The sequence below is a fragment of the Azolla caroliniana genome, unplaced genomic scaffold (assembly GCF_043228905.1).
Source record: "Azolla caroliniana isolate FFs.n. ecotype wild unplaced genomic scaffold, voAzoCaro1.0.p SCAF_3, whole genome shotgun sequence".
In the NCBI taxonomy this organism is placed as follows: domain Eukaryota; kingdom Viridiplantae; phylum Streptophyta; class Polypodiopsida; order Salviniales; family Salviniaceae; genus Azolla; species Azolla caroliniana.
Window position 1 is genome coordinate 24818316 of NW_028230438.1, and position 26173 is coordinate 24844488.

Consider the following 26173-nt stretch of genomic DNA (forward strand, 5'->3'; position numbering starts at 1 on the left):
ACACGAGAGAGAGGTGATAGACAAAGAGAGGTTGGAGAGGACATGGAAGTTTTCAAGATATTCGAGAAATGAAGTCTTGAATTATTCAATAGAATGCTCGAGTTTCTTGGAAGAAAAAATCAAAGGGTCAATATCGGACGATGTGCACCCCCTCTCCCACTTCACCTTGTGCTCCTCCAAGACAAACACTTCATTGTGATGCTTGGGGGACAATTTTGGCCCAGATAGCTTGGCATTGTTCGACTCAAAATGTGATGTTCATTTATCCAAGTAGTCAAGCCTTGAGTATTTCAGTTATTTATTGGTGAGCAAATTTCTTGTGGTGAACAGACTCTTGTAGTGAGTGCACCAGTACTAGGTACGACTTGATGCCATGACGGTGGTATGGGACACTGATCAAGGCTCGAGTACATCTCGATCCCTTTCGCTCGGGTGGATCAACACCCTTCTTTCACTCTCTTTTTCTTGACTGCCTATACTACATTTCCTTATGTCATGCTTACGCTAGAAATAATCTCTAATAAATTTCTCACCGGAGCTTGTAAAATCGCACTACGCCGCCCTTGGTACGTGGCGCATGGATATTCTCTGTGCGACATTGGACGGGTTCCATGGTATGTATGTATACAGTATAGGTATGTATGTACAAGTATGTATAGGTATACGACACGATCCAATGCCTTTTTTTTGTTGTGTGTGTTGTCCGTGCAAATATTTATCGTAGTAGCAGGACACTTCCTGATTGTGCCCAATGGTCTTTTTTTTTCTTTTGGCTTGTATGAAGTGTTTTTTGTTTTGGGAGCCCATGAACTTTAGAGGAACTTTAGGGGGGGGGGGATTTTCATTTTTCCATACTGCTACAAAATTTCTTAAGACCTGCAGAGTGGGGCCTCCACCTCCAAATTGATTTGATTCGTAAAACAGACTCCGATGACTTTTTAGATTCCTCCCCCCCCTCAGCAATTCCCGCACGTTTCTCCAAAAAAAGAAGCTTCAATGCAGTGATCGAAGGTGTCAACCCACCCCCCCATTTTTTGACAGTTTCTTCCTTGGGATTTCTTCCTCTTGCCATGGCCAGAATCTTCTTCTCCAGGTATCTCATCCAGAGAAAGGGGTAGCTCCCCCTCATTTAGTAAAGAAGGATCAGGTCCGGCCTTCTCACACCATGCCAATGGCGCTCCATCCACACCATTTTCAGAACATGCTCCACTCGTATTTGAATGTGCTGACCGTACTGCTCCTCTGTTCTGGAATCGTCAACTTCTCGCGTGCGGCTGCCATCACTGACCCTGGTGAAGGTACTTCTTTTACTTCTCCTACTTTTGAAGGAGCTTTCATAGCGTGGATTTAATGTGTGAAAATATATAAGAGTTCAAGTGCCCAAATTAGATGCTTTTGTAGTCTTTTTTTCTCTGAAGAGAGTCTTTTAGTGGAGGTAGAAGATATTAAATGCAAACATTTAGATGATATATATACATATGTGTGTGTGTGTGTGTGAAGGAGGTTTGGTGTACCAAATACATTATTTCCATGGTATTGTTTTCGTTTTGAAGGATGTTTGAGAGAGTAAAAAGTGTGAAATACAAAAATTAAGGTGGATCTTGTGGGGTTGTGTGACAGTCAAAGATGTCAAATACAAAGATTTCAGATGGTATTTTTCTTTTCTTGAAAGGGGGATTTCATAAAGAAAGAAAAATATATACACATATTTTAAGAGGTCCAAATGGCCTGTGAGACTTAACAACATATTTCATCATAAAATGTGATGTGATGGCCAATTGTGCATGTGATGACCTCTGATAACCCTCATCGACATCTAAACACATCCCAGTGCTTGGTCATATAATGCACGTATTGCATTTGTCATGTCAGCAGGAATTCTTAGTGCATGGAGTTTGTGTAGGAGACATTCCATTCATACAGTTTCAAAGGTATTGCAAAGATGCAATAACCAGTCATTCTATCTTTTCATTTTTGCTTCTGCTGAGATAGAAAGAGTACCCCTTTCGATCGGTTTCGGAGTATTCGCATGCCAAGGATGTGATTTGCATCACCAAGATCCTTCATAACAAAGCTGCCATGAAGCTTTGCTTCAATGAATCCAAGGCATGAATATCCTTGCCAGCAATCAAGATATCATCAACATACAAAACCAAGATAATCAGGCTGCCATCTCCTGCCTTCTTGGTGTACAAGCAGTAGTCTACTTGACTTCTACGAAAACCTTGAGACTGCATAGATGCATCAAATTTATGATACCATTCTCTCGGTGCTTGTTTCAACCCATACAAACTCCTTTTGAGCTTACAAACCATCTTCTCTTTGCCTTTAGCCACAAAACCTTCAGGCTGCTGCATATATATGTCTTCATGCAGATCGCCATGTAAAAAGGCGGTCTTGACATCCATCTGTATGAGCTCCATATCTTCAGCTGTAACTAAGCCCAAAATGATTCTTAATGTAGTCATCTTGACTACAGGCGAGAAGATCTCATCAAAATCAACTCCATATTCCTGCTTGTATCCTTTTGCAACCAATCTTGCTTTGTACTTTGGCGAGGAATAAAAAATGACCTTCATTTTATAAACCCATTTGCATGGAACTGTTTTCTGCCCTTTAGGCAATTGCACCAAATCCCAAGTGTCATTTTTCTCAAGAGATTCCATCTCTAACAACATGGCTTTATACCATTTCTTATTGTCCTGTCTGTCCATTGCTTCCTTGAAGCAAGTCGGTTCGCCACAATCAGTTACCATGACATAATCAGCCACATTGTTTGCATCAGGAACAAATCTGTCAGGCTGTCTAGTAACTCTAGACGATCTCCTAACCCAATGCTCATTGTTTGGTAGCTGTTGAGCCTGCAAATCATCATTTTCAATTTGCAGTCCAGGCATTTCAGCCTGCAAATCAGCATTCACAGCTTGCTGTTCTAGCTGTTCCTGCACATTTGGTGGCTCATCATTATTGGCAAAGGCTGGCTGATCATTTCCAACCTCATTTTCTGCATTTGCAGGTAATTTTACAGCAGGTGTTTGCTGCTGTACAGCGGGCACATTTTCCTGTCTAAAAGGTATTTCTTCTTGGAATACAACCCTACGTACTTCCTCAGTCTTTTCGGGTTGTTTATGCATGAGATTTTCCCGGAAGATAACATCATTGCTGCACACTATTTTTCTTTTCTCGGGATCCCACAATCTATACCCCATTTCACCCTCGTCACCGTATCCTAGGAAAATACATTTGCAGGACTTTGGCTCAAGTTTGTTGCGTTGTTCTTTACGAATGTGCACAAAAGCCTCACAGCCAAACACTCTCAAGTGAGCATATGAAGGTGGCTTGCCCAACCACGCTTCTTGGGGTATTCTCCCTCCCAAAGACCTGTTAGGTGACCGATTAATCAAGTGAACAGCTGTCATAATAGCCTCTGCCCAAAAACCATAGGGTATCACAGCATGAGACAGCATAGTACGGACCTTATCTTGAATAGTCCGATTCATATGCTCTGCAACTCCATTTTGGGGTGGATTATAAGGGGTAGTGAGTTCCCTCTTTATCCCTTTGCTGTCACAAAATGCTTGAAAAGCCTTGGACACATATTCCCCACCATTGTCAGAGCGAAGACACTTAAGTGTCTTATCAATTTGATTCTCAACTAATGCCAAAAATGTTCGAAATTTGTCGACCACTTCATCCTTGCTACGAATAGGGTAAACCCATACCTTCCGTGTCGCATCATCGACAAAAGTGACTAAGTATTTCTTTCCCCCTAATGATAGCCCTGGCATCTGACATACATATGAATGTACTAACTCAAGCGGGGACGACTTCAACGAAAGAGACTTTTTATGAGATGTTTGTACATGTTTACCATAAATGCAATGAATACATTGTTCAAAATCGGCATAACGAAGACATGGCAAGTAACCCAAACAAGAAAGTACTTTCATACCAATTTCACTCATGTGTCCCGACCGGCCATGCCACAAAGAAACACCATGTCGACCCCCTGTGTAATCTGAAAACCACTCATGATGAGGAGTGACGTGAAAAGAAGCACCGGAATCGAGTATCCAAGTGTCCATGTCACCATCCGTATCTGCAAGTAAAGCATGTTCTCTATGGCATGATGAAACAAAGAGTACATCATTTCCACTATCACTATCATGAGTGACTACATTCACCTCTTCAATTTTAGTATTGCCTTTCCTCGGTTGAATGTCCCTCTTTTCTGCTATGAAATCATCTATCTTCTTGCCCTTTCCTTTCTCTTTCTTCCATTTGAAACAATCACGTTTAAAGTGACCCTTTTTGCCACATTGATGGCATTCTACATCTTTACCACGTGATTTACTACGGCCATAACTATTAGATTTGCCTCTTTGTTGTGACCTACCCCTCATATGCAATGCACTAGAGGACTTATTGGATGCATTATTTTGCCGACTCATCTCTTCCATGAGTAGAGAACTCTCTACATCGGCATAAAGAAGCATCGCATTTGAATTGCTCATAGTAGTCCTGAAAGTATCCCAACTTTCTGGCAAGGTGCAAAGTAAAAACGTGGCCTTAAACTCATCATCGATGATGAATTTTAAGGCAACCAACTGGCTAAAAATGGAATTGAACTCACTCAGGTGAGTTGACATGGGTGTGGCCTTTGTCATACGCAAATCCATAAGTTTCTTAAGCCAATAAACTTTGCTAGATGCCTTCTTTTGGGCATATAGTTCCTCTAGTCTAATCCATATAGAATAGGCGGAGTCCAAACCTTTGATATTAAAAAGCAAGGCATCTGAAATCGACAACTCAATAGTCGAGCGTGCAAGCTCATTCAACTCTTGCCAATCATCTTCATCCATATCTATAGGCTTTACTCCTTTGACTTTTATAGGCTTTGCATGCTTCTTTTGTAGCAGGATGTTGTAGCACTGCTTTTTCCAAACCGCAAAGTTATGTACACCCTCAAGCTTCTTGATGTGCATAAGGTGGCTAATATCACTACTGCTAGTCATGGTTTCTTAGCCCAAATGGAGGACCAAACCTGCTCTGCAGAAAACGTGACCTGCTCTGCAGAAACCCTAAACTCTGCATACCCTTAAGCTTCTTGATGTGCATAAGGTGGCTACTATCACTACTGCTAGTCATGGTTTCTTAGCCCAAATGGAGGACCAAACTTGCTCTGCAGAAAACGTGACCTGCTCTGCAGAAACCCTAAACTCTGCTTTGCAGAAAACCCTAATCTCTGCACTTGCCCTAATCTCTGCTCTGCAGAAAACCTTAAACTCTGCTCTGTAGAAAACCCTAAACGCTGCCTACAGAAAACTCTAAACTCTACTCTGCAGAAAACCCTAAACTTTTCTCTGCATAGAACCCTAAACCCTGCTCTGATACCAGTTTGAAGGCAGTATGAGGATTAGGGTTTAGGTCAAAAACAGAGAGGGAGAGAGTCTGAGTGAGAAAGAAAGAAAGAAAGATATATTAACGTCTTTTAAGAGGCCAAAATGGCCTATAAGACCGAATAAGAGATTACATCTTAAATGTTTCCTCGTCTTTGAGAACAAATCAAAATAAAGTAAATATTACATAGTAAATATAAAAGTAAATAAGATGAAAAGGAAAGAGACGAGAGAATCTGGTTTTTGGCACATGCGAGTTTCTCAAGTTAGGTATATTGTAGCTTTTGTCTCCGAAAGATCTCTATCATAGGTCAATCCAGAATGGAAATGTCTCCGAAGCGAGGGAAGCACCTACGATGGTGGGAGATAATGGCTTTTATTTGTCGATGACAAGGGTGTCGAGGTCGTGGTCCATTGGGCCGGGGCCTACGTGCACGGCAAATTGCCATTGCCTGATCAATCGTAAACCCTTTGTTATTATATCTTGGTCTGGATCCCATTTCTGTATCCTGGGGTTGACTTCTAGCATTAGGAGTGATGGAGCTAAAGAAAGTTGTGATTGTTCTTTGTGGATGAGCTTGTGTGGCTGTATTTTTCAACAACTTTTCCCGATGTCTCTTGAGCTCGAGCAAGAAAAGTCCTAGGCATCTTTGGTCCTCATATTCCATTACCTTGCGTAGTGGGCCAAAGCCTTGTTTAAAGAGGCAATGGTATCTCCCTCTGATTTCATAAAAGACACTACAATGACAAACATAGTGTTCTTCAGATTCCACTCCTTGATGACACAATTGGCAAATTCTCTCTTCTAGAGGTAGTCGTGTATATCTGCCCACCTCAATCTGTAGTTGATGTGATGAGGTTCGCAACTGCCCTATCACACTACGCAGCGCACAGGATAGATGTATGTCCATATAAGGTGGCCTTATGACAAATCCATCCTCCGATGTATGTAAGAAATGTTTCTTATAGTGGGCCATCTTTGTACCAAGTGGTATTTTGGGGTTGATCCATGTTATCTTGTTTTCTAAGTTAATAATATCAGTTCGGATCACTCTATTCTTTTCCACTTTGGTCATATTGAGATGGGGACAATCCAAGCTATATTGGAACGGGGGTAGTGCATTATACTCATGCTATGTGACTTGAACCATTGCTGCATTTCAGCATACCAACAATGAGTGTCTCCATTTTCAGCCAGTTGTCTTGATGACATAAGTGCCAACCTTGGGTACCTTCGTTTAGGGAGCTCCCAAAGACATTGGATAAATGTCACTGATCGGAATAATGCCTCGGTTATTATAGGTGCTGCTCCCATCTCTGCCCGGATTATATCGTGGGGCACCGATGCTTTGGTCCTTATCATGCGAGCAATCATTGACACTAAAGGTCTCTCTAAATCTTTCCAATGATTTGCCTTGTTAAGACTCGGTCCCCATGTCTCTACTCCATAGAGAAGATTTGGTGTGACAAGTGTATCAAATAACCATAGCTTAGTCCGTGGCTCTTGGAATTGCAAATGTGCACATTGTCTTTCGAGAGCACCAAGGGCTGCATATCCACAAGAAAGTCGGGCACAAGCGGACTCCTGTAAGGAGAACCTAGGTCCTGTAAATGTTACTCCTAGGTATGTGTAGGAGCGTGTGTATTCCACCTTTTCCTCTCCCAAGAAGAATTCTGGTTCTGATCTTGTTACCTATGCTTGGGTGGTGTTAAACACCATCACTTTAGTTTTATTCATGTTGATTGACAAACCTTTGTCCGTACAAAATAGTTTTAAGGCATTTAGATGTCTTTGTAGTCCCTCCGGAGAGTCAGAAATCAGCACAATATCATCAGCATATAGTAATATCTGTATAGCTATACCTGCTAGGTGTGCTCCGGAACCACGAAATCTCTCTATGTACTGTGATACCTCATCTATATAGAGACCGAAGAGTGTGGGGGATAGTGGGCATCCTTGCTTCATGCTAATTGTGCTAGCCACCGCCTCTAACAAGCCCTTAGGAGACCGAACTTTTCCTGAAACAGATTCATAGAGTGCATAGATTCCCCATTGCATATCTATACGAACACCAATGGCCTCTAGCCGTTGCATAAGCCGAGCACGTGGCACAGTGTCAAAGGCTTTTCGAAAATCCACAAAGCAGCAATAAATCCTCTTATTGTGGGCTCTGCCCTCCTCAATAAGGGCCCGGAGGGTGAATATGTGATCCAAAGTTGTGAAACCCTTCCGAAATCCTGCCTGTCTAATTGAACGACAACCATTTTGCTCTGCCCATATACTCAATTCTGATTCTAGAATCGAGCCATATAGTTTAGCCAAGTAATGGGAGAGTGAATGTATAAGCAAGAGAAGGAATTACAGAGAATAACCAGAAAAATAAGAAAACACACAGTAGGGGGATGACAGCTTATGCACTTAAGAGAGCTATATTAATTATCTAAAGATCATCAACTAAACTGAGTGGTCAAAGGGGCACAAGTCCTCAAGGGATTGCCCTATTAAATATGTTGGTGGAATCTAACCAAGATATCCACTTGAGGACGATTTTGTCATAAGAATATCTAATATTCTTTGACCACACTGACACTCAACAACTACACGGATTACAATAAAGTGTGCTCACACACTTTTTCATGTTGGGAATAAAGGGCCATTGTGCCTTTTATTAGTGCACAAGTGTGAACGCACTCGTAGCACACTTTTGAGTTGTATATACATAATATCTAAAAACCAAAAAAGAGATACACTCTTTTGTACCCAAGACAACGTGCATCTCTCTCTCTCACTCAAACTCTCACCCTCTCTGTTTTTGACCTAAACCCTAATCCTCGTGCTGCCTTCAAATTGGTATCAGAGCCAAGGTTTAGGGTTTTCTGCAGAGAAAAGTTTAGGGTTTTCTATAGGCAGAGTTTAAGGTTTTTTGCAGAGCAGAGTTTAAGGTTTTTTGCAGAGCAGAGTTTAGGGTTTCTGTCGAGCAGGTCACTTTTTCTGCAGTGCAGGTTTGGTCCTCCGTTTGGGCTAAAATCATGACTAGCAGCAGTGAAAGTAGCCACCTTATGCACATCAAGAAGCTTGAGGGTGTACATAACTTTGCGGTTTGGAAAAAGCAGTGCTACAACATCGTGCTACAAAAGAAGCATGCAAAGCCTATAAAAGTCAAAGGAGTAAAGCCAATAGATATGGATGAAGATGATTGGCAAGAGTTGAATGAGCTTGCATGCTCGACTATTGAGTTGTCGATTTCTGATGCCTTGCTTTTTAATATCAAAGGTTTGGACTCCGCCTATTCTATATGGATTAGACTAGAGGAACTGTATGCCCAAAAGAAGGCATCTAGCAAAGTTTATTGGCTTAAGAAACTTATGGATTTGCGTATGACAAAGGCCACACCCATGTCAACTCACCTGAGTGAGTTCAATTCCATTTTTAGCCAGTTGGTTGCCTTAAAATTCATCATCGATGATGAGTTTAAGGCCACGTTTTTACTTTGCACCTTGCCAGAAAGTTGGGATACTTTCAGGACTACTATGAGCAATTCAAATGCGATGCTTCTTTATGCCGATGTAGAGAGTTCTCTACTCATGGAAGAGATGAGTCGGCAAAATAATGCATCCAATAAGTCCTCTAGTGCATTGCATATGAGGGGTAGGTCACAACAAAGAGGCAAATCTAATAGTTATGGCCGTAGTAAATCACGTGGTAAAGATGTAGAATGCCATCACTGTGGCAAAAAGGGTCACTTTAAACGTGATTGTTTCAAATGGAAGAAAGAGAAAGGAAAGGGCAAGAAGATAGATGATTTTATAGAAGAATAGAGAGACATTCAACCAAGGAAAGGCAATACTAAAAGTGAAGAGGTGAATGTAGTCACTCATGATAGTGATAGTGGAAATGATGTACTCTTTGTTTCATCATGCCATAGAGAACATGCTTTACTTGCAGATACGGATGGTGACATGCACACTTGGATACGGATGTAGAATGCCATCACTGTGGCAAAAAGGGTCACTTTAAACATGATTGTTTCAAATGGAAGAAAGAGAAAGGAAAGGGCAAGAAGATAGATGATTTCATAGAAGAATAGAGAGACATTCAACCAAGGAAAGGCAATACTAAAAGTGAAGAGGTGAATGTAGTCACTCATGATAGTGATAGTAGAAATGATGTACTCTTTGTTTCATCATGCCATAGAGAACATGCTTTACTTGCAGATACGGATGGTGACATGCACACTTGGATACGGATGTAGAATGCCATCACTGTGGCAAAAAGGGTCACTTTAAACGTGATTGTTTCAAATGGAAGAAAGAGAAAGGAAAGGGCAAGAAGATAGAGGATTTCATAGAAGAATAGAGAGACATTCAACCAAGGAAAGGCAATACTAAAAGTGAAGAGGTGAATGTAGTCACTCATGATAGTGATAGTGGAAATGATGTACTCTTTGTTTCATCATGCCATAGAGAACATGCTTTACTTGCAGATACGGATGGTGACATCCACACTTGGATACTCGATTCCGGTGCTTCTTTTCACGTCACCCCTCATCGTGAGTGGTTTTCAGATTACATAGGGGGTCGACATGGTGTTGTCCATCTTGTGGACAACTATGCATGTGAAATTGCAGGTATTGGCACTGTGCAATTACAGTTTCAGCATGGTTCTGCTTTCACACTTCAGCATATACGGCATGTACCTCAGCTCAAGAAGAGCTTGATTAGCACAGGACAGCTAGATGATGATGGATTTCACACAACCTTTGGTGATGGGAAATGGAAGATTTGTAAGGGATCTAGAGTTATTGCCAAGGGTATCCTCTCCATGTATCTAGTGTGAGTGACCATGTTGTTGCCATAACCGAGCAGCCTAGTGTTTCTTTGTGGCATGGCCGGTTGGGACACATGAGTGAAACTGGTATGAAAGTACTTTCTCGTTTAGGTTACTTGCCATGTCTTCATTATGCTGATTTTGAACATTGTGATCATTGCATTTATGGTAAACATGTACAGACAAAGATGTACAAACTTTGTATCCTCTCCATGTATCTAGTGTGAGTGACCATGTTGTTGCCATAACCGAGCAGCCTAGTGTTTCTTTGTGGCATGGCCGGTTGGGACACATGAGTGAAACTGGTATGAAAGTACTTTCTCGTTTAGGTTACTTGCCATGTCTTCGTTATGCTGATTTTGAACATTATGATCATTGCATTTATGGTAAACATGTACAAACATCTCATAAAAAGTCTCTTTCTCTGAAGTCGTCCCCGCATGAGTTAGTACATTCAGATGTATGTCAGATGCCAGGGCTATCATTAGGGGGAAAGAAATACTTAGTCACTTTTGTCGATGATGCTACACGGAAGGTATGGGTTTACCCTATTCGTAGCAAGGATGAAGTGGTCGACAAATTTCGAACATTTTTGGCATTAGTTGAGAATCAAATTGATAAGACACTTAAGTGTCTTCGCTCTGACAATGGTGGGGAATATGTGTCCAAGGCTTTCCAAGCATTTTGTGACAGCAAAGGGATAAAGAGGGAACTCACTGCCCCTTATAATCCACCCCAAAATGGAGTTGCAGAGCGTATGAATCGGACTATTCAAGATAAGGTCCGTACTATGCTGTCTCATGCTGTGTTACCCCATGGTTTTTGGGCAGAGGCTGTTATGACAGCTGTTCACTTGATTAATCGGTCACCTAACAGGTCTTTGAGAGAGGGAATACCCCAAGAAGCATGGTTGGGCAAGCCACCTTCATATGCTCACTTGAGAGTGTTTGGCTGTGAGGCTTTTGTGCACATTCGTAAAGAACAACGCAACAAACTTGAGCCAAAGTCCTGCAAATGTATTTTCCTAGGATACGGTGACGAGGGTGAAATGGGGTATAGATTGTGGGATCCCGAGAAAAGAAAAATAGTATGCAGCAATGATGTTATCTTCCGGGAAAATCGCATGCATAAACAACCCGAAAAGACTGAGGAAGTACGTAGGGTTGTATTCCAAGAAGAAATACCTTTTAGACAGGAAAATGTGCCTGCTGTACAGCAGCAAACACCTGCTGTAAAATTACCTGCAAATGCAGAAAATGAGGTTGGAAATGATCAGCCAGTCTTTGCCAATAATGATGAGCCACCAAATGTGCAGGAACAGCTAGAACAGCAAGCTGTGAATGCTGATTTGCAGGCTGAAATGCCTGGACTGCAAATTGAAAATGATGATTTGCAGGCTCAACAGCTACCAAACAATGAGCATTGGGTTAGGAGATTGTCTAGAGTTACTAGACAGCCTGACAGATTTGTTCCTGATGCAAACAATGTGGCTGATTATGTCATGGTAACTGATTGTGGCGAACCGACTTGCTTCAAGGAAGCAATGGACAGACAGGACAATAAGAAATGGTATAAAGCCATGTTGTTAGAGATGGAATCTCTTGAGAAAAATAACACTTGGGATTTGGTGCAATTGCCTAAAGGGCAGAAAACACTTCCATGCAAATGGGTTTATAAAATGAAGGTCATTCTTGATTCCTCGCCAAAGTACAAAGCAAGATTGGTTGCAAAAGGATACAAGAAGGAATATGGAGTTGATTTTGATGAGATCTTCTCGCCTGTAGTCAAGATGACTACATTAAGAATCATTTTGGGCTTAGTTACAGCTGAAGATATGGAGCTCATACAGATGGATGTCAAGGCCGCCTTTTTACATGGCGATCTGCATGAAGACATATATATGCAGCAGCCTAAAGGTTTTGTTACTAAAGGCAAAGAGAAGATGGTTTGTAAGCTCAAAAGGAGTTTGTATGGGTTGAAACAAGCACCGAGAGAATGGTATCATAAATTTGATGCATTTATGCAGTCTCAAGGTTTTCGTAGAAGTCAAGTGGACCATTGCTTGTACACCAAGAAGGTAGGAGATGGCAGCCTGATTATCTTGGTTTTGTATTTTGATGATATGTTGATTGCTGGCAAGGATGTTCATGCCTTGAATTCAATGAAGCAAAGCCTTCATGGCAGCTTTGATATGAAGGTTCTTGGTGATGCAAATCACATCCTTGGCATGCGAATACTCCGAAATCGATCGAAAGGGGTACTCTTTCTATCTCAGCAGGAGTATATCTCTAAGGTTTTGCAGCGTTTCAATATGGAAGGGGGGAAAACAATTGGGGTTCCATTGCCTCCATATTTGAAACTCAGTGCAGAAGACAACCCTACATCTGATGATGAGAAGGCTGAAATGGCTAAGGTTCCATATGCTTCTGCCGTTGGCAGTTTGATATATACGATGGTTGCTACACGCCCTGATATTGCCTTTGCAGTGGGAGTGGTTAGTAGGTATATGGCAAATCCCGGCAAAAAGCATTGGGAAGTGGTGAAAGGTATTATGAGATACCTCAAAGGCACAAAGGACTTGTGTATTTGCTTTGGAAAGCAAAAGGCATCTGTCGTTGGTTTTACGGATGCGGACTATGCTGGTCACGCAGACTGTAGGAAGTCTACTTCTGGGTATGTGTTTACTTTCACAGGAGGAGCGGTCTCTTGGATCTCCAGACTACAGAAGTGTGTTGCATTGTCTACTACAGAGGCAGAGTATGTTGCTGCCACTGAGGCATGCAAAGAGGCTTTATGGCTTTCATATCTAGTGAGAGATCTTGGCATTACAGAGTTACCTATTCTTCATTGTGACAGCCAGAGTGCTATCATGCTAGCTCGAAATCCCGTCTTTCATGCAAAGACGAAGCACATAGAGGTGAAGTATCACTTCATCAGAGATGTACATGACAGCAAGAACATTGAGCTTGTCAAAGTACATACAAATAATAATCCTGCAGATCTTCTCACGAAGGGTCTTCCAGCTGAGCGATTTGCTCATTGCCGACAGATGATGGGAGTTGGATAGATGTATGTATGTAGTTCAGCTTTGTACATACTTGGACTTAGCTGACCTTTTTTTTTTGTTTTTTTTTTCTTCTCACGGCACATTGCCTTTAGGTGGGAGGTTGTTGGGAATAAAGGGCCATCGTGCCTTTTATTAGTGCACGATTGTGAATGCACTCGTAGCACACTTTTGAGTTGTATATACATAATATCTAAAAACCAAAAAAGAGGTACACTCTTTTGTACCCAAGACAGCATGCATCTCCCTCTCTCACTCAGACTCTCTCCCTCTCTGTTTTTGACCTAAACCCTAATCCTCGTGCTGCCTTCATTTCATGCATCGTCCTTTTTCTTCACAAGCACATGTTCACACAAGTTGAGCTTGATTCTCAACAAATACCATCGGTGTCCCGTATCACCGAATATTACCTTATGTTATATGTTGGTTGTTGAATAACAAATCTGAAGATTTGAGCTTAGCCTCATCAATAGAGTCTCGAAAACATCTCAAGATGCCATAATGAAGGAGGTGGCTAGTCTTTTTTATATAACTCAACACCAAAGGCTCCTAGGATATTATATATCTGCACGCCACAATGAATCATCTGCAAGCATATGAACAATCTTGTTGACAACTTTAGATTCTAGTATAGTTAGGAACTAATTTATTTGTATGGAGATATGTCATTGGCCAGTTGTACAACAGCAAGCTATCCAGAGATACTTCAGTACTGAATTGGCCGTATGCCTTCCTGTTTTCACGACGTTGAGCACTCCTTAATCTGACTGAAGTGAAACTTGACTCAGGTGGCCATTCGATCAACAATCTTTTGACATTGTAATCAGTTTTCCATCGTTATGAATTTCCCTTGGGAACCTTTTCTTCTTTCCTTTTCCGGACCTGGTAACATATCCTAAAGTGGTCTTTTAGCACACGAGTCCAAAACCACATAGCTTTTCCAATAGTACTGTGCTCAACTCCTCATAAGTCAGTGGCAAACACGTTACATGTTTTCGAAGAGCTTTGTGACCTTCCCCACGTGCCATTCAATGACGTTTCATCCCAGTGTGCTAGTTACCAATGACTTACCATTGTTGTTGCTATTCTTCATCATTTTTTAAGACGTGGATCTTGTTCCGTTGCAACAGTTAGGTGTTCTGCTGATGCGTTTGGTGTGTTACAGATAGAAACAAAACCTTCTCCAGCATTATATGCATAATCCTTTTGTGCGTTTAGAAGAATTAATGTTCATATTTTCATGATATTGATCATTTGCCTCAACAGCTACCCTGGCAGTGGTCACAAATTTTATTATAGACCTTGTATCTAAGTTTTGCAAGAATGAAGAAAGAAAGAAAGTCTGGTAGAAACATTTGAATTATCGACATTATCGACATGTGGTGTCTTACAACGCAATGATTTCTGGGTATGTGCGGAATAGTGAAGGTTTTTCAGTTTTGAAACATTTGAGCAACAAATGTGTGTAGTTGGTTGACCTTATTGATAGCATGTACATGCTTTGGCAATATAGATAGGGGGAAATTGTGCTCGAATGAAGCTATGAAGTTGGATCCTGATACAATAGTAGGATATGCACTGATGTCAAGCATGTATCCTGAAAGTCACATAGTGGAGGCTATATATCTCCCAATTCATCTCTCATTTTTGTAAAATAAGTGGGTTGTATTTTATAGCAGATATGCTTTTTAAAACTAATGGAAGGATATCTTGTTTAGAAAAAAAAAGAAAAAAAAGAAAGAAAGTCCAGTCGAATTCACAAAGAAGGAAAATGGTAATCAGTCATATCAAGGCTTCCTATCAACTAAGTTAAACTCATTACAATTGAACTGCTATTTTCCTATCTTATAAATGCGAAGTTGAGATGTAGATAGTGTTACATGCATAATCATAACTGATCATGAGATAGGTTTCCATTGTTTTCCCTAATCTTATCATGAATAGATTTGGGTTAATTCCGAAAGGAACGAGAGTATGAATTGAATTACAATTCTTCGGTGTGACATATCTATTAAGTGTGTTATCTCTTGACCACTTCACATGAAGTAGTCAAGTGTTTGACTATGGCCTACGATGGTTTTTGCCTATATAAGAAGTGCAGCTACCTTCTTATCAAGGGATGCTTGACTTATGTTGGTGTGGCTATGGCTCTTGTTAGCTAAGCACTCGCGGAACCCAAAGTACATCGAGGAGGTTTGGGTCCGTCTCACGCCATTGTTAAGGGGTGGTCAGGCACCTGTTACGGGCATGACCATATAATATCCCATGGTAAGATTGTACCGTGTATAGAATACTACGGTACAATCTTACCATGGGATATTATATGGTCATGCCCGTAACAGCACCCCTCTTTCCTTTCTCTGGTCTATAATTACCGATATTTTGATTACTAATTAGTTAGCCTCTAACAAGAGGGGCCATAGTCTATTGTTCTTCTTTTGTTTTCCTTGTTAAACATTTCAAAATCTTAGCTATGTTTCTCGTCCTTGATGTCTGAATGTTTTTTCTTGACAGTGGATTCTTTAAAGGTTATTGCAAGAAAGCTGGGCATTTCACGCTGGAACCTTAGCACTGATCCTTGTGAATCATGGAATTTTGATACAGCCCCTTTTATAGCATGCAGCTGCGATGAGACTATTTGTCATGTTATGGAACTGTAAGGCTCAGAAAGAAATCTAAAATGTGGAAAAAGAATATTAAAAAATATGGAAGCTAGGTAACGAAGCGTTTGCTATAATTCACGTTTTAAGGAATGCTCTTATACTTCATGGTAATAGGAATGTGTTTAACCTAAGCTTGGTAGCAGAGATACCACTTGAGATCATGAACCTGACTCAAATAACCACGTTGTAAGTATAAGCTAGTCTCTTAGTGTATCTCCCATCTTGACCAGCAGAAAATAATAATATAATTTGGAGCAGACACATGAGGGAGAATTTTTTCTATGGTGGAATACCAAGTCAATTTGGGAGTTTGGCATCATTAACAACTATGTGCGTATATGTTGTATAAAATTAACTTTTCATCATGGTTTTAAATAATTTGAGTTGCTTTTATAACATTGCTCTTGAATGCAGTGACATAGGGGTGAACCAACTTTCAGGTTTCATACCTACAACACTGGGCAATCTAAGCAACTTATTGAATTTGTGAGTTCGTTGTTCAAAACTTGAATTATATTTTGGTATGTTATCAATTCAAATATGCATATACGTGCTAGAAAACACAAAATAAGGCAACAATCTATCATGAAGACACATAAAGATACATAATGTTTTTTGGATAACATAAAAGGCAATACACAATGGGCAGAGTTACAACGATTGGAATTTCATGCCATATGGGACAAAGGATATTTTATAGACGGATTTCTGATAAGGTGGAGTGGTTCTACTGTACACCAAAGTATTTATTTAAGCTGACAATTAGAACTTAGAATGGGGGTCATTACCTAAATGTACATATTTCATATATAGCCTTAGGGCATTTCTTTATACTAATGTAGTATCTTTCTTGGAAAAAAGAAGAGGAAACATAATGTTTTTGAGTAACCTTCTGTTGAAACCAGGGGTCTTTAATGGTGGAAGGTTACCCAATTTTTATATAAAATAACAAAAACAGATTAGAGGCTCTCAAATTGTTCACGCCTTACTAAGTTTGACTAATTTATGACGCGGTTTCTATATTGGTTGGCAATTGACAGGCTCAGGAAATGAGAAAGTGACAATACTTTGTTTGACCGGCCCCATATATTATTTGAAGAATAGGGTTCTGCTCATTCATGTAGTAACGACATATATGTCTGAAGTTTGCATACCTGAATTTCATGTGTGAGGATTACTTGAGTGCGCCTATATGGGAAAAATACTCCTTGTTGATGTTGTATTTCTACACTTCACATGGAGGAAGCACAAGAATATACATAGAGATATATACCTGAAGAGGGCTTGCCTGGGTTTCATGTGGGAAGACTACTTGAGTGGGCCTATGTGGGGAGATCACTCACTTCTCGTTGATGTTGTGTTTCTGCACTTCTCACAGAAGAGAAGCAAGAATATGCATAGAAATATCAACATAAAGGATAACAACATGGAAAAGTTGTTCTTCATATTCATGGCTGGCAAATCTTGTTGCAGTGTCATTTCTCCATCTTCTTCGTTTTTCCGTACATCTTAAAAGACGTTAATATATCTTTCATACACACCTTCGACAAAGATTTAAGTCATACATATGACTTCTAAATTTCCAGGGCTATTGGCTAGCTATACCAATCAATGTACGGACAGGTCCAAATCCTTCCTTAAAGGGACAATGGTTTCTTCCTTTGATCTTATAATAGCCTGGGAAATGACATAATATTCCTCCAGTTCAACCTGCTGATGACAAGGTGGGCAGGTGTTGTACTCTAAAGCTATATGTATCATTCTGTGTTCTCAGCTGATGAGATGATGTCTGATTCAGTTGAAAGGATGCAAATTTTGGTACCTCAATGTTAGGTCCTGAATGTTTCTGAAAATTCTTGATTATTTTAAGAAAGGCTTGATTATGTGCATTCAACTTTCAGATTCTTGTTATGAAAAAGTTTCTGGTTAAAGTAAAATATGTTTAAAAGCAAGAAAATGTTCACAAGAATTCTGCATGTATTTTACTTAAATCTACATTGTTAACTTTTTTATGTATGTTATTCCTTGTGTCATAAGTATGTCTGAATGTATACAAAATGCACTCAGGAATATTTAGAGAGGACCTCAAAGAGTCATATGGTTCATGTGCTATTGTGACAGGGGTTTTGGTTCCAATAACTTATCAGGTCCGTTCCCAAAAGAGCTTTGCCGTTTGAGTTCTCTTACTGGCTTGTAAGTTGTCATCCAATATCATAAAGCACTTCTGAATTGCATAAAGCCTACTTTTTGAAAACTTTATAATAGTGATGCTATATTTTGCTAGATGGATGGATGTAACTGGTCTTTCAGGAGAATTACCTTTGGAATTTGGTGATCTTACTCTTTTGGAGACAGTGTATGCATGCACAACTTTATGAATATGTTTCTCATTGTTCTTATTGTTTGAACCGGTAGAGGCATGATTTCAATTCTGCATCAGGGCAGTTGGATGTTTGGGAATGAATTCTCTGGTGCAATCCCTGATGTATTTGGGAATATGTCGAAACTTACAGAACTGTAAGCATCTATTCAACTTTTATTCTCTGGGCTAGTTTTTTGAATTTCATGTTTTTTGTTTTTGAAGGATGTTTATATACCTCCTTTTCATCTCTTATATTATTGATATATTCTGATGAGATGCCAATGGTGCATGATACAAGATGGATGTACTCCTCAGTATATTGTGGTAATATTGAGCTGGCTGTGAAGACAGCAAGCAAAGCTTCCCTAGCGATCCATTTTTCATGTTTAGGATCTCAAGGCCCTCTACACTTTGGCAACCCTCGATGATAATCATGTAGAGTTTTACTCGTTTTTAAAGAACAGGGCTTATATGACTGTACAGAGAGTTAGCTGAGTTGCATTACATGTACCCTGCTTCTGTCAGGGCACTCTGAAGGGATAATTTAATGTCTGATGATGGGAGACAGTTGTGTAAAAAAATCTTATTTTCTCATCTTCCCAATTAGTAGAGGCCCATCGATCACAAAGGTTGGTTCCATAAGCCCAAGGCGGTGATGGCTTTGTGGATAAAGTTCTGTTAATGATTTCTTCAGCAGAAACCAGTATCTATTTGGGGCTTATGAGAGCATGCAAGCAGTTTCCATGACAAACACAGTGGGTGCATTTGTTCTACTCTCTACATTCAGAACAAGCTGCCCACAGGTTCCATCGCTACCATTATTTGACATGAATGCACTGAGTTATTTTCCAATGATAACCTTTGCCTGGGTTTTACTCACTTTTTTCGGATTATATCTGGGAGCCATTGCCAACTCCTTTTCAGTGGATCTTTCCCAACAGTCGAATTTGCAGGAGCTCACCACAATCTTCATTTGTGCTACCACATAAGATCACAGGGTTCTTCATCAATGGCAGCTGATTGATAGGTGTTCTCTGGGAGATAATTTATGAGATGCAAATAGGTTTTGTTTAGGATAGCAGTATTAGGAACAACACCTTTACCTTTTTTAAGACCACAGCATGGTCTCTTCTCCTGATTGCAATAAGTCTTACAAGAAGTGAACTAGGGCTTTCTAAAGCATTTCTACATCTTTATGTACAATGTGGGAACAATTTCTTTATAGATTCCCATTTTTGATATATAAACTCACACCTCTGACCAGAGAATGAAGCATGCAAAGTGAAATATTACCTCATAAATGGCACGTGAATGTGGATTCATTCTTATTAATTGTTAGATTTCAAGCCATTTATTATTTGGAATCTAGCATTAAAGACAATTTTCTTTCTTTGTTTCTTTTCTTACTTATGTTGACAAATTAATACACATGATTGTAATTATTTCTTAAATCTCATAAGGCATTATGTTCTTTTAGAAAGAAAGAAAGATATATTAATGTCTTTTAAGAGGCCAAAATGGCCTATAAGACCAAACAAGAGATTACATCTTAAGTGTTGTCTCGTCTTTGAGAACAACAAATCAACAAATCAAAATAAAATAAATATTACTCCATAAATATCAAAGTAAATAAGATAAAAAAAGATGAGGGAAATTGGTTTTCGGCACATTTGAGATTCTAAAGTTAGATGTATTGTAACTTTTGTCTTCGAAAGAGATCTCTGCCATAGGTCGATCCAGAATGGAAAGGTCTCCGAAGTGAGGGAAGCACCTGTGATGGTGGGAGGTAATGGCTTTTATCTGTTGATGACAAGGGTGTTGAGGTTGTGGTCCATGGGGCTGGGGCCTATGTGCACGACAAATTGCTATTGCCCGATCAATTGTAACCCCTTTGTTATGTCCTGGTCAGGAGCCCATTTGTGTAACCCTTGATTACCTTGTAGCATTAGTAGGAGTGATGGGGCTAAAGAAAGTTGTGATTGTTCTTTGTGGATGAGCTTGTGTGGCTGTATTCTTGAGCAACTTTTCCCGATGTCTCTTCAGCTCTAGCAAGAAAAGTCCTAGGCACTGTTGGTCCTCATATTCCATTACCTTGCGTAGCGGGCCAAAGCCTTGTTTAAAGAGGCAATGTTATCTCCCTCTGATTTCATAAAAGACACTACAGTGACAGACATAGTGTTCTTCGGATTCCACTCCTTGATGACACAATTGGCAAATTCTTTCTTCTAAAGGTATTCGTGTATATCTGCCTACCTCGATCTGTAACTGATGTGATGAATTTATTCTTTATTTCTTACTGAATTTTCATATTTTTCTGAAGTTTGTAAATGAAGTAATTTTGTTTAATTATTTATTTATGTTTATGATATTTGACTCTTTATATGGCAGGAGAATGTATGGGAATAACTTTTCTGGGCCCATTCCCCCAAGTATATTCACATTGCAATCATTGCAAAAACTGTGAGTTTCAAGATCTAATTTGCAATTATAAACAAGTTATGGAGGAGCAAACATGGAAAGATTTAAAAATCCATTATTTCAATACTTTACATTGACGGGACAATCATGGAACACAATTGCCAACCCTTCCTGTCACCCACTTAAGCCGATGACATGGCCAAAATACTTCATTCATTACTTAAACCTATGTATGGCCCACCCACCAATGGCCTAGTGTGGAGAGTACTAGTTCCTCTAGGTTCTACTTTAATCATGAATGGAAATACAAAATTGGGTCGGCTAGATCCCAGTCTGTACCTTTAAGTGTTTAATACTACTGCTGTAGAGTTTAGGCATTGTTATGTTCTAATTCATGGTGAGGTTTATCTGTTTCTTCAAATATTGCAAGACATAGTAGCCCATTCATTAATTCTATGAAAAAATATTGCTAATAAAATCACGACTCAATCGTATAGAAATTAATTTAATAATAAAATTTGAGATGCCCTTTTCATAGTTGAAATGTATTTAATAACTTTTCTTTATTGTTATTTAAAGTTATCATAATCATATAGTTGTAGTAATATTAATAAAATGTGGAATATGTGTATTAATTAATCCCAAAATAATAAGGAAGTTTCCTAATATATGTATATATACACACATATTTTTATAGCATTTCCTCATAAATAAAAACAATTATTTTTAAACAAGCATTAAAATATATGCTAATTAATTAAATGTAGAAATTACTATAGTCATTTAAGATATGTTAAAAGAATCTTTGATAAATTTATAGCTAGGATTCCAATAGTTCAAACATTAGTAGATATTCTAAAACTATTGCTTCAATAAATCCTAATTTACGTTAAATTATGCATGAAGGGCATAATTATAAATAGTGGCAAGGGTCACTATTGACCATGTTTTCTTGCTACTTGTCAGGTTATTTTCGAGGTTTTTTAGACATGTTGCCTTCTATGTAGAAAGATGAAGTAGGATGCACAGATATACATATGTTTTCTTTGGTACGTGTCTATCACTTTATGGCGCATTTGGAAGTGATAGACACATACCAAAGAAAACACAATATGTGTATCTTGGAGGAGAAAAGTTCTGCCCATCAACAATCTTGACTGTTATAATTTATTTGTATAGAGTTGATCTGTACTCACCGTAGCTTATGGGAGGCATCTAACAGTTCAAGAACAAGAAGGCTGATGTGATTTTCATTGAGTTTGGGGACATTTGACCCTCTTATTTTCAGGTCAGGTGGATGATGTAGAATGTCAGTATAGCCCTCCATAATTGCTTCTTGTACATAACAGTTAGAGACCATTTTATTATCTTTGTAATATTTCTTATATAATGTGTATTGTCAGGTACATTTATTGTGGCCTTAGGCATTTTATATATTTTCATCTACACTGATACAGATTGTTCATTGAAAAAACAGATTAATTGTCAAATGGTTATTTTTAAGTTTTAGATGTTGAAGTTATTCTAAGAATATGAATACCTTTGATGAAGAATTTTAGTTTAGAGAATCTTGGAAGAAACCATATGCTATGTTCTCATTCAAACTACTGTTTCTTTTTGTTAGGAGCATAGGTGATGTGTCAAATGCAGGGCTAATACCGTCCAGTTTTCGACCTTTGACAAACATAAACTATTTGTAATTTTCTTTATTTTAGACTTCTATGAGTTCAGGACTTTCACAAAATTTGATTTTGTCTCATTAAATAAGAGTGGATAATGTAGATCTCTAAGGCACAATGGACTTGGTGGATCAATTCCTGCAGATATAGGAGGCTTAGACAAACTTACATTTCTGTACGTGGAGGGCAAAACATGTGTCCAATGTGTTGAAACATTGTTTATAATTAATTCTTATTATGTTGGTGGTGCTCAGAGATTTGAGCTTCAATAATTTGTCGGGAACAATTCCTTCAACGTTTGCAGCCCTGAACAATCTTAGGACGCTGTAAGTCTTATATGACATCTACCCATTTTTTCACAATATATTTGAAATTACAAGAAGTATTAACAATTGAGAACTATATACATACTTGTTTTTGAATTCTAGTTCGGATTAGTTGCGGGAAACCTCAATATGTGGTACTCAGGACAGAATGCCACTAGATACAAAACACTTCTGTTTGCAAGGTTGTATGCATCTGAAAGCTTTGTCTAGGCAGAGGTCTTAGAGCCCTGGATAATGATACACATATTTTCTTTGTGTGAGCCCAAAGAAGATGACCTCTTTGAGACTAGATTCACTGAAGACTAAATTGTGAATCTGATATTCCATATATATATATATATATATCGTGAGATCCCTATCAGAAAATAGAAAGTCATTGGAAGTAGTGCAAAATTTGAACCACATCCTTAACTTTTGTGTGGTGCAGAGTTCTACCACTGAAAGTGCACATATGATCAACAAAAGGATCCTAAAAAGGGATCCAGAACTTGTTCAATCCATGTTCGAAAACTTGAATAATCATTTAACAAATCAGATGACATGAATTTATTACAAGATGTCCAAAGGGGTTTTACAAAGAACGATTCTAATTTGAAATGATTGACTAAAACCATCACATATCAATAAGTGTATATGTCCTGGCATTTTATCCGAATGCCCATGTAGGAAGGTAAAGGATAAGATGTCTAATGACTTTACGAGGTAAAAAATCAATGGTAACTCACAATTTGTTTCTATTGTAGGTGCCTTTGCTTCTAGAACTCGATGAATACCCTTTAACAATGCATGTTTATATATATATATTATTATATATACAAGCATTCTCAATAGTTTGTGCTATGGGATTGATTCCTTTTAATTGAACTTGATAATCTTAATATTAGCCGACACATTTATTATTATTTTTTCCAAACCAAAATATCCTTCCATTAGTTTTAAAAAACCTATCAAGTACAAACTACAAAAGAGATGAAAAAGAAGAGGAAAAAGGACTATCCCAATGAATAGCCATGGATCCTGCCGCCTACTTTCATCATACCAGAAAATGTCATCATAATAATTAGACACCTTATACAGGCCTTCAAGGATAGAGTTTGCATGACACATTTGCACATAATAGTTAGCAAATAGCTGAAAGAACATTGTTAAATAAAGAAGTTATTACACCCTTCTCTTCATGGAGTTCCATATAACCCCTTAAACAATCTTTGCAAGACAGCATCCCAATGAGCCATGGGCTTCCAAAAATTAGGACCCTTGATGGCATAACAAATTTATCCACTTTTGGTTTTGAACAGACATTATCAACTCTAAATTCTTTGACACTCAAACATTTGTCTCTATCTCTGTTGGCTATCTTTACACAAAAATTAATTTTGCCATTGCTTTTCAACATTTAAAGCATGTATGCTTTCTTCTCTCATCAGACAGAGTTAAGCTTCCTCACCCATATATAACCTCCTCCCTTTCCATTCATATAATATAAGTGATTAATTTTCTACTTTTCCTAAATGCACACCATCTAGGAAAACTGATCCTAACGAAATTGATTGTATTTTACTTCTATGTTTTTGCAGGTTTCTTGGAAATAACAACTTGCAAGGAAATATATCTGTTCTTGGTGAAATTCAATATTTGGCTAGTTTGTAAGCCTAGCATTTCCACCACTCATTATCTCTTTGAAAGATCATTGTTCTTGAAATAATTCCGAACTTGTGTAAATGAAGATTGTGCTGATGCAATTAGCTAAAGCTTTGTATGCTGTCAGCCTCCTTGAGTCTCCAGCAAGGCATTGTATCTCCATTATACAATATCCAATCTCTGTATTCCATTGCCAATACTGTCATGCATAATCACTATCCATGGTATCCTGTAGAACAACCATATTCACAAGATAAATCTTGGCTTAAAACAGGAAATGTTGGGCTTTGACCATTCCATCAGATGACTCAAAATTTGAAGCACATAAAAGGAGAGATTTACAAAGGTTTAAACATTGGATATGGCCTGTGGGGAGTTATATCAATTCAAGCAAACCTTGCAAATATCTCATACTTGCAATCTAGTAAGGAGATTTTAAATGATAGAGACTGATGGCAAAACAACCACTTCTTTTTCGAAAATAATCTCATAACTCTTCAAATCGTATGTTTTATGGGAGAAATAGTGTATATTTATTCTGATGTATGATCGTGTACATTATTTTACAATTATTTCTTGCAATCTAGGAAGGCAATTTTAAATGTTAGAGATTGATGGCAAAACAGCCACTCCTTTCTCAAAAATGATTGCATAACCTCAAATCATATGTTTTATGGGAAAAATAGTATATATTTTTTCTGATGTATGATTGCATACATTATTTTACAATTATTTCTTGCAATTTAGGAAGGCGATTTTAAATGATAGAGACTGATGGCTAAACAGCCACTTCTTTTTTAAAAATAATCTCATAACTTCAAATCATATGTTTTATGGGAAAAATAGCATATATTTTTCTTATGTATGATTGTGTACATTATTTTACAATTATTTCTTGTCTTTTCAGGGATATCTCCTATAACCAACTATCAGGGCCTCTTCCAACATGGTTGGATAGAAGTTCTCTTGAAGCGTATGATAATATTTCTCATCTTGAGGTTTTCCTTGAATAATAATGTATTGCTTATAAAGATGTGTTTTATTTGCTTTATATAGTATAATATTTCAATTCATAATGGATATCTAATTTTGTTAACGCCGTAAATTAATTGAAATTTTAATGTGTCTGTCTATAGTTAAGTTTCTGGGAAATATTTATAGTGATTTATCTTTATTTATTTATTGTAGGAACTTGTTATGGAACTTGTTTCAGCCAATTGATAGTGAAAGCAGGTAATGTGTTTCCAATTGTTCTCGGTTTTACAACAGAAGGTTATCTCTAATATTATTTTCAAATTTATCTTTGGAGGTCATTAATCTTCTCTATAAACACCTTACTGTATCCATATTACTGTTTGGTCCAGTTCTTTTAGTCTTCTTATTGCTAGTCATAACGCAAGTTACCTCTTATTGAAGACTGCTTACCCTATAGCAAGATTAGGAACCTTCTCAGAATATGGACTTGAGCCCTTCTGTGTATAATATTGCTATAGGAGCTGGTCCTACAGTCCTCTAGATAGACAGAAGGAAAGATATGTTGATGTCTCTCAAATGGTGAGGATGACATTGAGACTAGAGATTACAAAAAAAATTCTTATCTCATCTCAAGCAAACATTAGTCAACATGGAGAGTTAACTTTTCATTTTGGATTTATTTTTATAGACTGCAATATACAACATTCAATTGTTTGGATAACACATCACCTTGTCAACGAACAACGGCTGGAACAAGTAATATAGTAGTTCAATAATTAAATAAATATGCTTCACATGTAATAATATGCTCACTTATC

At 38.4% G+C, this 26173-nt stretch overlaps 1 protein-coding gene across 3 annotated transcripts in view; it reads left to right on the forward strand.

The window, feature by feature from the left end:
- Positions 1 to 1142: 1142 nt before the first annotated feature.
- Positions 1143 to 26173, forward strand: part of LOC147866799 (putative LRR receptor-like serine/threonine-protein kinase At1g56140) — a 30996-nt gene continuing 5965 nt past the window's right edge. For all 3 annotated transcript variants that reach the window (XM_087317288.1, XM_087317289.1, XM_087317291.1), the window contains exons 1-16: positions 1143 to 1298; positions 15806 to 15947; positions 16069 to 16140; positions 16213 to 16284; positions 16369 to 16440; positions 18076 to 18147; positions 18239 to 18310; positions 18400 to 18471; positions 20705 to 20776; positions 22359 to 22430; positions 22517 to 22588; positions 22668 to 22739; positions 24317 to 24385; positions 25288 to 25353; positions 25569 to 25613; positions 26044 to 26111. In XM_087317288.1, coding sequence (XP_087173414.1) covers positions 1166 to 1298; positions 15806 to 15947; positions 16069 to 16140; positions 16213 to 16284; positions 16369 to 16440; positions 18076 to 18147; positions 18239 to 18310; positions 18400 to 18471; positions 20705 to 20776; positions 22359 to 22430; positions 22517 to 22588; positions 22668 to 22739; positions 24317 to 24385; positions 25288 to 25353; positions 25569 to 25613; positions 26044 to 26111 — 1243 coding nt within the window. In that variant the 5' untranslated portion in view covers positions 1143 to 1165. The remainder of the gene's footprint in view (positions 1299 to 15805; positions 15948 to 16068; positions 16141 to 16212; positions 16285 to 16368; positions 16441 to 18075; positions 18148 to 18238; positions 18311 to 18399; positions 18472 to 20704; positions 20777 to 22358; positions 22431 to 22516; positions 22589 to 22667; positions 22740 to 24316; positions 24386 to 25287; positions 25354 to 25568; positions 25614 to 26043; positions 26112 to 26173) is intronic.